General features: G+C 44.9%; 1 protein-coding gene across 1 annotated transcript in view; it reads right to left on the bottom strand.

Annotated features, from left to right (window-relative positions):
- Window positions 1-17,739, bottom strand: part of CCDC93 (coiled-coil domain containing 93) — a 97,198-nt gene that overhangs the window by 54,393 nt on the left and 25,066 nt on the right. Inside the window, exons 7-11 of the mRNA XM_042994280.1 lie at window positions 12,591-12,691; window positions 5,030-5,066; window positions 1,851-1,943; window positions 1,474-1,524; window positions 513-599 (exon numbers count right to left, since the gene is read on the bottom strand). Coding sequence (XP_042850214.1) covers window positions 513-599; window positions 1,474-1,524; window positions 1,851-1,943; window positions 5,030-5,066; window positions 12,591-12,691 — 369 coding nt within the window. The remainder of the gene's footprint in view (window positions 1-512; window positions 600-1,473; window positions 1,525-1,850; window positions 1,944-5,029; window positions 5,067-12,590; window positions 12,692-17,739) is intronic.

Raw genomic sequence — 17,739 nt, 5'->3', positions numbered from 1 at the left:
TCTCCCTGAAATAGTCAAGGTCCTGCTGCCCATTCTTAGGAGAGGGAAAAAAATCTAACACTGAAATATGACTTTCAGGCTTTAGTTCATTCTATACACTTTTAATAAAGTGGAACAAAAAATTTTGCCTTGGGCTTGGTTGAGTTATGGGGTTTGTCTCCTAAGCGGCAAAGCTTATTCCTCGACCCAATCACCAAACTGGGCCCAAGTTATAAGAAGCCTGGTAGAGGAGAAATGCCTGTGCTATACCTCCGGCATCGATTTATCAGATGCGATAATCGCTCTGAGAGACAGGTTTTCTCTTTATACGTATAGAAAAATAGGCACTGCAGAGGAAAATTTACTGAGCTAACAGGCAGATGCTGTTGGCTTTGCGTGGCATGCATGTTTTTGACAAATGTTGCTGATGAATTACAACTTGACTCCATCAATGCTGCGAAAGGGTGTAGGGGCAGAGAACAAATCCTTGAGGCATCACCTGAGGCAAAGATGCCAGCCAGGCCCCCACATACCTTCTCCGCGTACTCAGACACAATCTGCTTGATCTCTGCGGAGCAGAGTCCCACGATCTGGCCCACGGAGCTCGCGGTGAGACGGCTCTGCAATCACAGGGATGGGGGGTGCGTAAGGCCATGCCTTGTCTTTCACAGAACTGGAAAATGCTCTGAGTAGTATACCAAAACAGATAATATTCCCTGGGGGAAAAGTACTCTGGCTTTTGTCTAGGCATTCATCAACAAGGAAGGGAGAAAACAATCCTCGGGACAAATGTTAAGCCCTCTCTCTACCTCCTGAGTCATTCAACTGTGCCAGATTCTCCCTGGTCCCCGGGTACCTCCGGAAAATCATTCCTTACCTCACACACCCCATCTCAAGGTCTCTTCCTATGGGTCACTGACAGAGCCTACAGGGAACTTGGAGGGCTTAGGACTCAGGGAAAAAAGAAGTACAAATGGGAGAGATAGAGGAATCTCGGAACTCCCCAAATATCTCTTTACTGCCATAGGCCTTCCCTGGCCTAAAAAGGAAGGATCCTTTCAAAGCCCTTGGTTAAACCTTTTGGACAGGCCTTGAGGTCTGGGCAGACCAACTATAAATGCAGTATTCTATTTTCTACCTAGATGGTGTGGGAAGGAAACAGAAAGTAAGGGCTCTTCTGGAATGGTTGGTTATGGAGAGGCAGGGCTGAACCATGGCTCTTCTACAGAAGCCCTTGGGATGCTGTCTCAGCAGGGACATTCCACTCTCACAAGGGTCCTTCAAGCCCCACAGAGGTTCCCATGGACAGCAACACTACGCATTGGTAAAAAGTTTCCTAAAAGAAAGATCTCAAGGAAACAGGAAGCACTGAGTGCTGAAAACACAGGGTTCTCTTAAAGGTGGTCCCTCTATAAGGAGGCCCCACAGAACAGTGCAGGGCAGTTCCAAGTCCCCACCTCCACACTGTGCCCTCCCCACACAGTCTCCCCTCACCTCTTCATTCGCCATGGCAGTCATCTTGGTCATCAGTGACTGAATTCGCTGCTGAAAGAGGAGTGGGGAGAAGTAGCAGTGAGTGGACCCGACTGCATAAGACTTCCACAACATGTCTAAACAGATCTCTGCGCCACAATCCAAGGCTTGTTTTACGTGATCTGTTATAGTGAGCCTCACGGGGCAGGGGCAGGGGCAGGGGCAGGGGCAGGAGAGGAGGGGGGTGAGAAAAGGAAACTGGAAAGGGTGTGACAGGCCAGCTAACAGCAGGTGACTGAGGGAGGCAGCTGGCCATTTTGCAAAGCTGGGGATGAAAGGGAAATTTCTCCCCAGATGATTTAAACAGAAGCCTCAGGGGACTCATGTGGGCCGCACACCTCTTCAGCAGCTTGAAGCTCATCTTCTTCCTGAGCATCGGCTCTTTCTGCAGTCGAGAGCCCCGCAGGGAGTGTCGTTTTCTTGTCCTCGGTCTGGAAGGGAAGATGCAAAAGTAGCTGAGCACTCGAGATGAAGACTCAGCAGAGAAAGGACAACAATGCAAGGCACGAGTCTGGGAAAGAAAGCACACGCATCTGGAAAGGTGTAGCAGTCCCTGACAAGTGGAAAATCCACAGACCTGAGCTTCCATTTCAAATACAGACCGAGCAGGCTGAGCTCCAGGCCTTGGCCAATGCCTATATCCATTTCTGAACTGCTTGCTGATTAAATTCCTATCAGGTCGTACACACTTGCCAGCCTTATACTTTGACAGGGTCTCTCCCCTACTTTAATGCCTTCGAGAGTAAATCACTGCTGAACAGAGTGCTTTCTTCAAACTGCCAGTTGAGACCCATCAGTGGGATATGAAAGTAATTTAGCAGGTATGACCAGCATCTATATAAGTTGAACAAAAATAATAGAACAGGACATATCAGAGTGTTTTACATGTAGTAAAGGGTTAACTTTTGTTAACAAAAGGGAAGCTTTTGTTTTTGAGGTGTCTGCGCGTGGGTACTGAAATCACGATGAAAAACAGGATTCTTACTGCCAAGAAGCAGTCAACGAAGTTTAAAAACCTCTTGTGCGAAGGATAAAGATCTAAACTGCTTTGCTTGGTGATTAAGCTTCATGCTCCGGACCCAGCCTCAGGCTCTAAATGTACCACACTCAAGACACCTGGATTAGATGCTGTTCCTCAAACATGGGCTGGAAGTCTAGAGTGCCCTGTTTTAATACCACCTCTGCCACCCATCAGCTGGGTGACCTCAGGCTTACCTTCTCTGGATATCGGGGTCTTCTAGGGTGGAAAAAGAGAACCGGTCTCAGAGACCCTTCTCAGACCATCCCAGTGCTAGGATGCTTTTCTACATGCCCATAATTGATCCCAGGGAGCACCGTGAGCTCCTATACAGGTATATCTACACATGTATCCCCTGCTTTTCAAAGCTCACATTAGGCCACTTTGCTTTCACAGAAGACCTACGTGAGTACCTGTTGTTGCTAACCAAAAGAAATCTGAAAAGGATTTTCACTTTTACAAAAAAAGGTGGAAGTGAAACCAGTTTTCAGGGCTGGTTTAGCAGTGAGCCATTCATTATGGAGGCAGTGCGTGCCCTGGGCAGTGAGTGCGGCCCACCAAGCTCCCGCCCTGGGACTGACTCTCGGCATCTCAGCATCAAGCTGCCAGAGCTCAGAACTGTATCTGAGCATCTGTGCTTCATCTCAATTTATTTTGTGTACTTGTTAGCGAGGTATGTTCCACAGTATCAGAGAAGCCTACGAGAGGTTATTTTTTTTAGGTGTAGGAACACTCACTCAAATTTTTTTTCATATAAATGAATGGCAACTGCTTCTTAGCTTTACTCCATTTTAGCTTATAAAAGGCTTCATATGTATGCTCTGCTTTATGATACTGGAAGAAACCTGTATCTATAGGGGACAAGACAAGCCCAAAGTGAATACTATTTAATGGGCATTGCATGATTTTTCCAATCATAATTAATATATCCAATACCCATACGCATAGACAATGTTTTCAGACTAAATTACATATCATATCGAATGTACACATCAAATTCTTACTCTATAGCAGACACTACCTGACATTACTCAACTCCAGAAAACACCTAGCATCGGCGGAAATGACTGTTGAGTTGAATAAAAACACAAATGTGGAAAAAAATAAATAATGAGAAAACAAACAAAAAAGGCATCATAATCAGTCCATGACTGATTACTAATGAACTACTGCTACAGATAAAATAGCCATTGCTTATTAGATATCTCTGTGATGGGTGATTTTATATCCTTTACATTTCAGCCTTCACAACAATGCTGTGAGGCAATATGATTACTGCCCTTATTTTGTAGACGCTGTGAACTAAGGCACGACAATTAAGTACATTGTCCAAAGTCACACAGTGAAGGGATTTGAAACCAGCCAGTTTGGCTTCAGAACACATGCTCCTGGTCACTATTCAGGCCCCCTGCTGACTGAGACAATTCCTACATAAAGCAGAGGGAGGCTGGGAGCCAGGGAAGGCTTCCTGGAAGGACTGAGGGATGGGGTTCTGGACAGAGGCAGGGGTGGCAGGAGAACAGAGCTGAGGGAGTAAGTGTCCCATGCAAGAATATCTGAGTGTCTGATGGGGAATGAGGAAAAAAAATGGTATCAATAGATCTTGAACTACAGGACTCTGCTTTTTAAGAGGCCACTGACAACATTAGTTAGTGCTTTATTTAAAAGAGTGATTAAGGGCAGAGACTTTGATGTCACACAGACCTGGGTTCAGATTCTTATCGTGGCAAATTAGGAACTTGCGTGATCTTGGACAAATCAGGGAGCCTCTCTGGGCCTCAGCTTTCTGACCTCAGCTTTTCTGAAAAAAGGTAGCAAGCATCTTCCTCATAGAGATGTTCAGGGAAGTAAGTGAAACAAATACACACAGAGCCCTGAACAAAGGGCCTGAAACACAGTAAAGGTTTGGCACTGTAAGATTGACAGGACAGCCCTGCAGCCAACAACTGAAGATCATCAGGAAATACATGAATTGAGAGAAAGTTTTGAGACTGCTTTGTGAAGTTAGAAATCCCCTCTTGACTTACCTGATTTCTCCACGCTAGGTACTAGGTTGTCTTAGGGCAGGCCTGTAATATGTGGCTGTGTTCTAGCTCACTGCGAGCATCCTGTTCACATCTGTCTAGGGTCTCTCTCATCAGATGGGGAGTGCTCAGGGCCCTGGGAATGGACTTCATTGTCACACTTTTGGAGTTATCAGAGGGCACGGAATTGCCCTTGGGGCCATGACTTCCAATCACCTCTCACTTTGAGCCCTGCGATGAGGCTGCTCCCTCAAGTTCCCCGACTTGCCAAGGTGGCTGACTGCAGATACAAGGGAGGTGCGGTGGCCAAAGGCAGCTGGTACATCCCTCGTGCACCAGGCTGCCCAGCGACCAGAGCACGGACATCCCACTCTTGCTAGGCGGGCAGCCTGTCAGTGTCAGACAGACAAAGGCGGGTGGGGGGGGGCACTTCCATCTCTCCAATGTTCTCTCCCATTATCTATGCTTGTCTTACCTTCTCTGTTTTGCTCTGGCGGCTAAATCCATATCTCCTGCAGGCCACAAAAAAGGGGAGTTCAATTACTATTCAAAAGTCACACAAATTTGGTCAAATGCATTTTGGTTGGAGTTTTATACGCAAAGTACCAAAGAAAATTTAGGCCATATAATAACTGGAGAAAATGTTTTAAGTGCCTGAACCAGAAACAAGTTCCACTGTTCTTGAACAAAGGGCCAGCCATTCTGTTTGTCATGTGAATACTACCAATGGCAACTCTCAGAGGGTGCAGAGTATAGTATTCTCTTAAAGTGCAACCATTACTCTTTGAACCAGGGGCTGCATTTCAGATCCACGGTTTAAACTAAAAGCCTTAAAACTTTCTGTACAAACAAATGTGAGTGTGTTTGCTTGGGCTAAGCATGCTCTCTAATGGCTATATTCAGAATCTGGGGTCCAGCCCATTTTTCATTCTCAAACATAGTCCAAGCAGGATGTCAACAGTGTTATGCGTTCACTTCAGGCAACCTTAAATTCAAAGAAACTCAAAAATGCAATTTAGTTTAAATTAGTTTATTTTTAGGTTCTTTTTTTTTTCTGTTAAGCAACACTGCAAAATCCATTCAACCTAAGACAAAAAGCATTATGCAAAACACCCTACCTCACTTACCTTCCGAATAGTTTAAAAGGAAATAAAGTTACACGCAGCCATTTAAGAGAAACCAATCAAAGACTCCTGCTCTACCCTTACTGACACCATGCTGACGCCACGTGTTGGTCACTGGGTCGGTACGCTGGCCTCCAGCCTCACTGTGTTCCCGCTCTTCCTCCCACCTCCTATCTGGCTTCCAGTGGCCTCATCCGCATGAGTCAATGGCAGGCCTCTTCCCTCCTGAGCATCCACTGCCTGACACAGAGCTCTGCACATCCTGGGCTGTTCTCCTCCTTTCCTATTCACACCCCGCACCTCAGCTCTCGAGCTACCTCCTCCCCAAAGCATCCCCCACGTGTGGACACTCTGCCTGGGCCAATCCATCCCACACCTGTACACGTCCCTCCACCTCCCAGAGACAATCACGTCCAACCGCCTGTATGCATGTGTGCACCCATTTCCCAGAGGGCATGGGAGCCACTTTTACATTTAGTATGTCTAATGTAGAACAAATAAACTAAAGATAAGTGGAAGAAAATGCAGAAATCAAGAAGCCAAAGCATCACCTGGTCTTGCAGTAGGTTGTCATGTAACTAGAGAGACCAAAGAAAGAGTCCAGGCCGGGCACAGTGTGCCCACTCATTAGGCATAACTCTGTAGGCCCAAAGTGCAGCAGACTGAGGCTAAATTCTGAGTATCCACACACACTCTCTGAGTATCCACACACTTTGACCTTATGGCAAATCCTGTGAATTGGTTTCACGATATCTATCGCACATTCCTGTACTGCAGAGGCTGGAAAACAAGACTCTATTTTCTACACTCCTGTGCACCTAGGGCCTGGAGTGCTATGTAGGCTCCACCTGTCAGGTGCCCTTACTGGAGATCTGAATGTGCAGCAGCTACGTGAGGAGAGAGGGAGGGTTTGAAGGGTGTGTTTTATGACTGTGGGTCACACCGATACCCTGGTTGGGAGCCAGCAGCTGTCACAGTGGTGTTCTGATTTTGGCGGAAGTGTTGTGGTCTCTCTGTCAGCAGCTGTCGTATCGGCTTCCTAACTCCACAGGCCACTAGCTAGCTTCCTGGTGGTGGAGGCAAGAAGCAGCATCCTTGGAGGCCCAGTTCTGATGTGCTACTTGGGGAGTGACCCTGGCTTGGCCTAGGTCCCACCTTTCAAACCTTCCCAAGGATCCGTGTAGTCAACCTCTTCTGTTGAAACTGGCCAGAGGGTTTAGGTTCTCACCCAGTGAACCCCGGCCAACAGAGGGTCTCACCAAAGTTTCCCTCTCCTAGAAGTAATCCTGCACCATGGGTGTTCCTTCGTTTTCCAGGCCTTTAGTTCATGCAGACCCTTGGGGCAGAAGACATGCTTAGGCAGACAGCCTTCATCTAAGGCCCCTGAAAACTATGGATTTTCCAAATGAAGCAGTAAACAACTAAATGTGGGAGACTGGATTTCTAGGCTCCTTCTACTCCTTCATAAAGACAGAGGCTGTGGGAAGGCCTTTCTGACCACCCAAAGGCCTAGGTTAGGCCCCACAGGTATGCACTTCTGTGTTTACACCATCAACGTGCTCATCTCACAGTGTGCGATAATTATGTCTAATCCTATAACTCTGTTGAACTCCTTCAACAGAGTGCTTCACTCATTTTTTTAAAATAATTTTTTAAATTGAGATATGACTTGTATAACATAAAATTTATCATTTGATACTATATACTTCAGTGATTTTCAGTAGATTCACTCTTTGTACAACCATCACCACTATCAAATTCCAGAACAGTCCCATCACTTCAAAAAGAAACTCTGTATCTATTAGCAGTTAGTCCCCAATTTCCCTCTCCAGCCCCTGGCTACCACTTACCGATTTTCCATCTCTACGGATTTGCCTATTCTGGACATATCCTATAAAATCTTACAGGAATCTTATGCGGCCTTTTGTGACTGGATTCTTCACTTAGTATGTTTTGGAAGTCCATCCATACTACAGTATGAATCAGTACTTCACTGCTTTTTATGACTAGGTAATATCCCTTTATATGGATAAACCACACTTTGCTTATCTATTCCTCGGCTGATGGACAATTGGGTTGTTTCCACTTTTTCGTGAACAGTGCTGCTATGAATGTTCACAGACAGCTCCATCAGCTTTTGTATCCTCAGCACCTAGGACAGCTCCTGGCACACAGTAGGTACTCACAAAATGCATGCTGAATGAAGAGTCTGGCTGATTTTTCTAAAACCCTCCTTCTCCGTGTGACATGGTGACACTGCTTCCATGACAAAGAGCTGTCCCCAGATGCCTATTAATTCCTGTCTCATTATGTTCACTGGTTAAGAGGTTTCTGGGAGACTTCCATGTTGCTTGAGCTTCACCAAGAGAACATGGTATCCCTTTCTGGCCTATCACCCCTCAAAAAGAACAACGGGATGCTTCAACTTATTTCTACAAAGCATTTACTTCTCTTTTATCTTTCATAGGTATGCTGCTCTCTCCTCCCACCTCCCTCTCCTCTCACCCTGTCTGCCCTGCCCTTGCCTCACAAGTGTCAGTCTGATCTGGGCTGCCACATGCTTCAATTTGTTTCTGCCTTTCCCTCTGTTAGCTCTGACCAACCAGCCCTGCTGATGTCTTACACTGTCAGCACCAACACAGCTCTGGTCTCTTTTCACCCACTTTACTTCCTCACACCCTACACCTTACACTTGATCTTTAACATCAAGGATGTACACCTTCTAGAACAGCATAGTCCGAAAAAAATATGATGAGAGCTAAATATATAACTTTAAATAAGTAGGTTCACACATTCAGGTTATTCCAAACAAACTTGAACTTTTTCCAATAACTAAATCAAGCATGAGTCTTTCAGTGCTACTTAATTAAAATTAAAATTCTGTTCTTGAATCACATTAGTCATATTTCAAGTGCACAATAGCCACATATGGCTAATAGCTACCATACTGGACATCACAGTTCTAGAAAACAAGCTAACCTTCAAAAACAACTGCCCCAGGGCAAATTAAGACAGGTACCAAACTATGTGAAATAAAACAAGGGCATAAAAAAGCTCTAAATACTAAGGGCTGTGGGCCCTGTTCTTTGTTCATTTCACAGGTATTTGCTTAACCACGAGCGGTCACAGGCCTTACCATCACAGAGGATCCAAACAGGTTGGGAGAGACATGCCATATTTCCTTTACTAAGTACAGAATAATTCAAAGCAACTAAAATTAGGCCTCAAATAGTGTGGAATAAGCCAACACCAGTATTCTAGTGGTAGTGCTTCCAAATTCCACTTGCAAGTTGTTAAAAAGAGAGCCATGGGCCCAAGGTGGAATCCCTCACCCCTGTGAACAAACCAAGACTTAACTGCAGCTTCAACCTCTCTAGGAGTGGAATTTTAACCCAATCAGTCTGGAATCTTCTGGTCAGCACCAAAGAGTTAATCTGTCATATGGACTCTCCCCATCTTCCAGAAGAAGATGAGGTAATCCACTTAATAAGATTCCCTCCTTTCCCCCTAAAGGAAGGTGACCTTGCCTGAAACAATCCTTTCTTTCTAAGGATTGCTAATAACTTCTTGCCTTACCTTCCTTCCTATAAAAACCTTCCATTTTGTACAGCTCTTGGAAGCTCATCTCTACTTGCTAGATGGGAGGCTGCCGGATTCATGAGTCACTTAATAAAGCCAATTAGATCTTCAAATGTACTCGGCTGAATTTTGTTTTTTTTTAAACAAAGTCAAATATACCGCACATAAAATGCATTTCCCCACAGTGGCAGTTTTAAAGCATGGTTAGGTGTTTTAATTTAGCTCCTAAAAGCTGATTGGGCCTATAATAAAATTGAAATATTATAGACTTACAATTTTAAGTGTAAAATCAAAACCACGAGTCTTGTTTTTCCAAAACCATAACATTTAAACAAACCTATCCAAACACGTTTTTAGCAGGCACACACCATCCTTAAGGCCTTCAGCATGGGTGGCCAGGCTCAAAGTTCAACTTCATTTTAGTGACTGAGAGTTAAAAAAAGGTGGAAGCAGCTGGAATGTTGACCTCCAAGCCACTGTGGGCCCAAGCTAATGAGTAATCTTCAACCCCAAAGAGTTTCAGAACTTCTAACTCCAGGAGTCAAAATACTTTCCCTCTTTTCAAAAGGTGAGATAATGAGGAAACTAGAGGCACTGACAAGAGATGGGGGTTCGGATTCCCAGGTGGATGAGCAATTAAGGGGTGCCACGATGTTGATACTCAAGGGAGAGACAGGATAGAGGTGACTGAGTCCCGGGACCAGTGAAGGCCCGGCCTTGCCTGACTGGGGAAGGGAAGGGAGAGTGTGCAAGACTTCTCAGGCTTGGGGGAGGGCTCGTGGTGGGGTACAGAGCACACAGGAACAAGGAAAGCTGAAAGGAGAGCCGCGTTTGGATCTACGGGTCATATTTAAGGGCATCTGAGAACTGAAAACTGCTGCTGTTAACGATGATTATGGTGATGAGGATGATGAGGGCAGAGCCTAACAACCGACATTTACTGTTTCCCACACAGGACAAACTATCCAAAGCTCTTCACATTTATATTGTTAACGTAATCCTCATTTAATGGGCCAGACCTCCATGCAGGGGATGGTACTGACAGAACCCCCGAGGAAAAAGTCTGATAGCCAGAAAGGAGGGGAGGGCCTTTCCAAAGAGGGGGCATGAAATGCACACTTGCTGGGGCTTTAAGTTTTTTCCAGTTTGCCCCATCAGTTTTAATAAGCACTCTCTTTGTTCAGTGTCAGACCAAACAACAAAGACTGGGCTTGTCTTTCTAAAACCAGGAGCCAAACTTCCCCTGGAGGTTCAAACAGTATTTGTAGGTAATGACAATGGCACGCTTTTGGAGTCCCAACAAAACCTGAGTTCAAGTCCCAGTGTGAGGCTCTTAATAGTTCTTAATAGTAGTTAACAGTGGACTTTGGGCAAGTTATTGTTTAAATTTTCTGAATGCTGTCTTTACCATTCTCAAAAGAGAAAACTGAGCTAACTAAACCATCAGAATGTCCTACGTACCCACTTCCCCACCTCTCACGAACTCACCCTCTCCTCATCAGGAAAGCTAAAAAGAAAGCAAAACCATCCTTCTCCTAAAAAAAAAAAAAAAAAAAATCCTTCATCAAATACCTACCCTAAGCTTAGAACGCAGAAGTCAGTCTGACCCCACCGACAGGAATTAAGATTGATAGGGACACACTCTGCACTTTATTACTCCAAGTTTGAGGAGAGTCACAAAGAAAACCTGTGGATTGCTCCCTTCCCTAAAGAAAGCCCCACCAGACTCTGGGCAGGGATGTCCTGAAGTTGCCCAGCCATCAGATGATAAGAATGACTACCCTCTACAACACATTTGAAAGAGCCAGTTTAAAACCTGGATTTTCAAAACAAAATGGTGAAATGTCATCAGCCTGGTCGCGGTGAGGTGGACAGTTTACTGAATCCCTGACTCCTTTACGCGCCCAGGAACGTTTGGAGCATCCATGACAATGGAAAACATGGAGGTATCAACAACAGAAACCACGAAAACCACAGCATTCTCCCGAGTATTCTTTGGCTCTGGAACGTGTGATACCCAGGGAGGTGGTCTCTCCAGCTCTGGCTCCCCCAGACTCACATGCCCACCTACACTGGGGCGTGGCTGCAAAACCCCATCACAGTGCCCAGGGCCTGCGACCTGCCAGTTGCTCAGGGCCCAAAACTCAGAGAGGGCCCCACACCTGGTTGTTGCTGCTGTCTTGAAATTCTTAATAATTAAGCCTTATCAATAATGATTATTTAACAAGGGGCCTTGCATTTTCATTTTATACTGGGCCCTACAAACTATGTGGATGGTCTGGTGGTGCCTGACTCAGAAGAGGAATTCCATTCACAGCAGCAACTGGTGAGCCGTGGAGCGGCCGGCACACCCGGCTTAGGGCCAGAACAACACCTTCCTTGGAATGGAAGGGACCGGCTTCCGTCCTCAGGAAGTGGGACCGGACACCACACCACCCCCTCAACAACAAAGAGGGAAAGAAGCGTGGCAAGTTTTTCTGAAGTGTTTCTCCACTTGGAAGGTGGAGTGTCTATAAACCAACGAAGCCTACTTTCCTTCCCATTCTCTCCAGCACTAGTACTGGAGCACTGCCCCTCCAGAGGGGGCGGCCATGAGACCGATGTTCGCTCAGAGAGGTGCTCGAGGCAGAGCCGGCTGGGCTAGCAGGCAGAGCAGCGCACGGCAACCACTCCCAGGGCAAAGAAAGGAAGCACAAGGCGACATACTCACGTCAAGGAGTCAGCTACCCTAAGTAGAAAACGCAGGACATAAATGAAGGTTAATACCCAAGGTCAACCAAGAAACTCACCGAGGAGAGCGCTTCTTTGTGAGTTTTGAAGTAAAAAAATGAGGACACAAGACAACTGGTTTTGTAAAACATTAGATAATTAAGAAGTGACAAAATACTTCTAAATTCTTCATCTTCCTGCTCAGGACAATTCCTCACAGGAAACCAAAACTATTATTCTAACCCTTCGAGTAAAACTACTGTAACCGTTTGATTCTTTAGCTTACCTAAAGATTGTAACAAATGGCAGGGGTATGACGGGTGGCCCACCCCCAGCCTCTGCAAATACCGCCAGCCCCCCAACTCTGAGGAGGGCAGAGACAGGGCACACAGTTACACGCAAGTTTCCGGAGGGGCACTGCAAAGAAAAGGCCTCCACCATCGTCAGGAAGCTACCCACAGAAGCGTGGGAAAGAAGTCCCCGGTGATGGAAATCTCGGACCCAAACCGGTAAACTCAATCAGGTAAAAGCCAACCAAATTAATCTCAATGAAGCAATCCAACTCAGCTTTTCTTTTCAATGGTTTTATAAAATGGACACTTCAGATTGGGTCCCCTTTATTACCTGCCATATTCCAAAAGCGTAGCATGGACTCGAGATTCTTCATCCAGCAGCTCTCCTGCTCCCTGTTGGCGTCTGTATTTCCGACGGGGCTTGTAAACATCCTAAGGAGTGGGTGAGACAGAGGACTTACTGAGTGTGAGAGGGCCCTCCTCCTGAACTGGCTGCTGGGTGCATCCCGGCCGGTCAGGGAGGCTAGTCTTTCCCCATGATGGCGACTGTACCCCTCTCCTGCAGGAGAGCCGGGGGTGCTCAGGGAGGCCACCCTCAAGGAGTCTGCTCCTTTGATGTGCACATAGGTAGCAAGTATTTCCACTCAATATATTGCCCCTCAACTTTGTTTTCACTTGGTGGGTTTCTTTTGTCCTATGGCATTTTAATACTTTATGTGGTCAAACGTAATCATTTTATATCTTACTTCTTATACCAGGGATTGTAAAAAAAAAAAAAAAAAAAAAAAGTTCTTGTATGTTACTTGTATGGGTTATATTTAGCCTTTTAAACTACTCAGAAGTCTTTTTCCTGAATGGAAAATTAAGAATGCCAACATCTTCAGTTTAATAGTCTAGCCTTCCCCTGATCTGAATGGCATGCATATATATACCATGTACCGGTGTTACCCTCTTCTATTCCTCCTGCTTTAGGAACCTTTATCCTGTCTCCACTGTTCTTTTGCAAATTTCCCGGCTATTCTTATACTTTTTCTCTTCCAAATGAATTCTAGTAACAACTTGTCAAGTTTGTAATAAAAAGCAGTTGAGTTTTGATCAGAATCACAACAAATCTACAGATTATTTTGGAAAGAACTGACACATTTATAATATTGAATCTTGCCTTGAGAAGCAAGGTTTATCTCTCTATTCAGATCTATTTTATTCCTTAACAAAATTTTCCAGAAACAAAACAAAACAAAACAAAACCGCAAATTTTCTAGTCACTGCGTATCCAGACCTTTTCACCACCCGAGCCACAAACCAGTTCAACAATCACAGGTGTGTATGTTAACCCAGAATCCTTTAAACAAATTCCTCAAGTGGTCAAGGAGATTTCAATTCTTAGACTCTAAAATAGCAGAGGAGTAGATATAAACCCTTCAGCAATACATATCTTCTTTATAAACGTGTTGAGGTTTATCCTCAAAAAGTGTCTAAAAAAAATAAAATGCTCTATCAACTTTCACTGACTTGTACAAATGTGGAAGCAAACATAGATCTATTTTGTGTAGGACACATCCTGAAACTACACATATGTACATATATGCCTCCTAAACAAAGTACGTGGTATGTAGTAGATGCTCAATTAATGCAGGTCTTTACCCCCACCTGATTTAGCATTTTGCCCAGATGAATGTCCTCCTTGACTGCCAAGCTGGCAGCCAAATCATATCTTAAAATATGCTCAGGCCTCTGAACACAAGCAGGTGAATATTTATGCCAAGGAAGGTATTCCAGTCGTTTGTCCCTGGATTTTTTCTCCTCCACCACCAGACCTCATCATCACTATCCTCGACCTGGACATCACTAGGACAAGCATTACTAGCAGGCTGCTCCATAGAGTGGCATTTTTATTCCAATTAGAGTCGTTCCTCCCTTGATATTTCTGGTTAACTTTAGTATTGTACTTTTTATTATGAGAAGTTTCAAACACACAGAGAAACATTCTTTTGTAAGACATACTATATAATCTTAACAGTTTTGTAAAAAAGGAACAGAATAGGGTCTGGGATGATGCTGGAGTGGTTTTCTTATAACTTGCTGCCAGAAATAATCCCTAGTTTGCTCCTGCTGTCGACATGAATAGGAAGCTATGAATAATGTAAAACAGATTTATGGGGAAATGCAAAATATAATGAACCCACATGACGTCAGTTACTGCCCATGATTTAATTCTCACTGAGCTCTACTATTATAGCAGTACTACATAATTGAGCTTAACTGCTATCTTCCTTAGTTACCACTGATAGAGTCAATGACCCAAGACAGGAAATTGGATTCTTCCAAAAAAAGGGCTGACTCCAAAACAATAGCATGCCGAAACCAACAGCTACGAGGACCTTTTATTCTGCCAAACAGTGACAATGTTGGCCTTTGCATAATTATTCCTTCTACTTAAAAGCACCATGTCATATACTGCTCACCTTTTGCATTTCATAACTACACTAAGAGGTGGAGGCAAGGCAGATGCCATTACCCTCACTTTCCTACTGAAGAAGCAGAGGTTAGATAATTTGTCCAGGATCTCTGAGACAGTACTAGGTCCCCTGGCTGCTGGTCCCAGGAATTTTCCAGTGCACTGACTTGCTTCTGGTGGGCATTCCTGCCACCCTCCAGCCATCTCAAATGAGTCCTCTCATGACACCATCATACACCTGAGGCTGCCACACGGGTCATTATGTGGTTTGCTTAAGTGACAATGACCTAAATTTCAGGGCAACTATAGAGAGCTATTGCTAAGTCACCCTTTAAAGCAACAGGGAGTCAGGAACACTGATGTCTAGCGTGGTCTCTTGCCACTCACTGGCTCTGTGACCTTGGGGATTTCCTTCAATGGGCCTGTTTCCATATCTGCAAAATGAGGACTGAACTAATAGCTCTTGGACAGTTCCTTGTTCTCTGTGCTAAAGGACACATGAGCCGGGTTAAAATATTAAAGTGACTCTTTTGTAAAGCAGAGAACTCGTGTCCTGTGAGAGTCACGTATTTCTACCTTACAGGTTTGGCTGTAAGTCACTGGGTGAAGTAACTCCCGAGTCATCTCCAAAAGGCCGGGAAGGGAAGTAGAAGAGCACAACGCCGGGGCAGTGTTTGGAGCAAAGGCCTGATCACTGCCCCCTCAGTTACGGCAGGTACCTCCTTTATGGAATACCGAGCAGGCAGCAAGACACCCCCACCAACGTCTATGGTCAACAGTTCCAGGGGGGCCACACCCAGGCCAGTAGGAAGTGACATCCTCCTGTCTTGGGTCTATTGACCTGAACACATCATCTCAGGGCTCACCAGCCCAGACCAACTCTCACAGATACACCTCAGCCCAGGAGCCCCACAGACTAACTCTGGTTCCGCCTAACGGGGATCCACAGAGGTCTCCACCATCAAGGGCAATGTCCTGAAAGATCCTGTAAGAAAAAGTTATTGTAACTGGGACAAATATTTTTTTTTCATTCTCATGTTAATAAAATAACAGACAGAACAAAACCCCTGAGTACTGGGTGAAGGAAATGGGAGACAAATGGATGGCGACCATTTCTGGAGAGAAACATGTCTGTAGGGAGGAAAGTTAGCTGGGGAGGTGGAGTCTTCTCCAGACTCTGTTTCTTTTCTCTTCTCTTTCACTTGAGCTCTGCTCTGCTCCTTGAGGACCAGCACACATCCCACCTCAGGGCTCCTTGAATCAAACAATATAATTTGCTGGGTAAGACTAAGGTCACTGCACTAAATAAAGGAGCCAAACGCGGCTGCTTCTGCATGTTGGTTCTTAGGTTCGTGTTCCTCACAGCAGGCCGAGACCGACTGGATCAGGAGTGTGCCAGTGCCAAACTGAAATTTTCACGCATCCCGTTCTTTTAAACACGGCCCAGATGAGCAGATTTTTAGCCACTGACAGCCTATGTTGCATACTCCATAAAACTGCATTTGCTAACCACAGACTGGATAGGCCCTGGAACTGTAAAGACCCCAAATCACTGCTGCCCTTCAGAGATCTCTGATGCAGATATTCCCTGTGCCAGTGCTGAGTGACATCGCCAAGGCACACGGACAATCTCCAGGATCCCCCGGGGAGTTCCCTTGCTCCCTTCCCCTTCTAGATGCAGCCTTGGAGCCTAAAACTCTGGACAGTGGCTCGCTGTGAGGGACTGCCCTCTCCTACAAGCAAAGCATCACTCAAATAAAGCTTATTTGTGCTGCTGCCCCCTTACGGTCATATCTTTTGCCTCGATGAGACCCCAAATTCCCTTAAACCCTTTCCTGGTGGAACATCACTGCTTTTACCTCTTCTCCTACGGTGTGGTCTGACACACAGTGAGTGAATACATGCACAAGCAAGGTTTTAGCCCTAACCCCATAACTTACCACCTGTCTGACTTGGGGCAAGTTACTTTAACCTATGTAATTTTTCATCTGTAAAAAAGGTATAAGTAGAGTTATTGGGAGGTTTAATTATTTAATAGTATCTGACACACAGTAAGGGCTAAAATATACATTTGTAACCTACGTATGAATATATATTAATAAAATGTACTAATACTGTTTTACGTATGTTGCCACATTTATATTGTACGTGCTGAATGGAAAGGCCTTCCTCACAGCATCTCCTGTGGTAGAACACAACACGTGAGAGTAGTTACTTCAAATGACATGGTCTCTTAGGTGATCCGATAAGTTCTGCAAAGCATTTTCTTTCAACTAGACTGGAAACTCTTGGAGTCTTCTCCCCCCACCCACCCCTGTTCCCTCTATTCTCAAACAAAATTCTAAACATTACCAAAAAATGTTCAGTGAATAGTAAACATTTCTTGGAACTTCAGGTAAAAATTCACGGTACTCTTTACTCAGGGTTAAGAGAGAGGGACAGACCTCACTGCACAGAGCAGGTACTTCAGGAATACGAAGGCTGACAGCACAGAAAAGGAGGAAGCAAGCCGCACATGAGCATAAGAAGTGAGACAAATGAGCGATTATGTTATGACACGACAAAGAGAAGGTGGTAAGGGGTAACCTGTCCTGGGTGGCAATAGTTTTGTTTTCTTATGTGCTTTGAAAATATTACCATCGGCAGGCCTTCTAGAAAGCAGCTAGTTAAAGGAGGAATGGAGAAGCCAAAAAGGAACACATCTCAAAGAGGAAAGCCAAAGAACTGGGAACAATCCCCAGGAAGAAGAACAACGAGGCCACAACAAAGAGAGAGAACCACAAAGTGATGAGCTCAGAAATTCAAGTTCACAGCAGTCTTTCTGCCTGACAATCTGCCAAGAGGTACAATAGCCTTAGGCATAAACTTTGACCCAATTCCACTTCGTGAAATGTATCCTAGGTTAATAAAGATAAAAGAAAAAAATTAGCTATGAGAATGTCCTATATAATGGCCAAAAGAAAAAAAAAGATACAAACTAAGCTAGTTAAATCAGTACCACACAATGAATAATCTACAGCCA

Source organism: Panthera tigris, chromosome C1 (assembly GCF_018350195.1).
Source record: "Panthera tigris isolate Pti1 chromosome C1, P.tigris_Pti1_mat1.1, whole genome shotgun sequence".
NCBI classification, from domain to species: Eukaryota; Metazoa; Chordata; class Mammalia; order Carnivora; family Felidae; genus Panthera; species Panthera tigris.
This window is presented reverse-complemented; position numbering and strand designations above follow the sequence as displayed.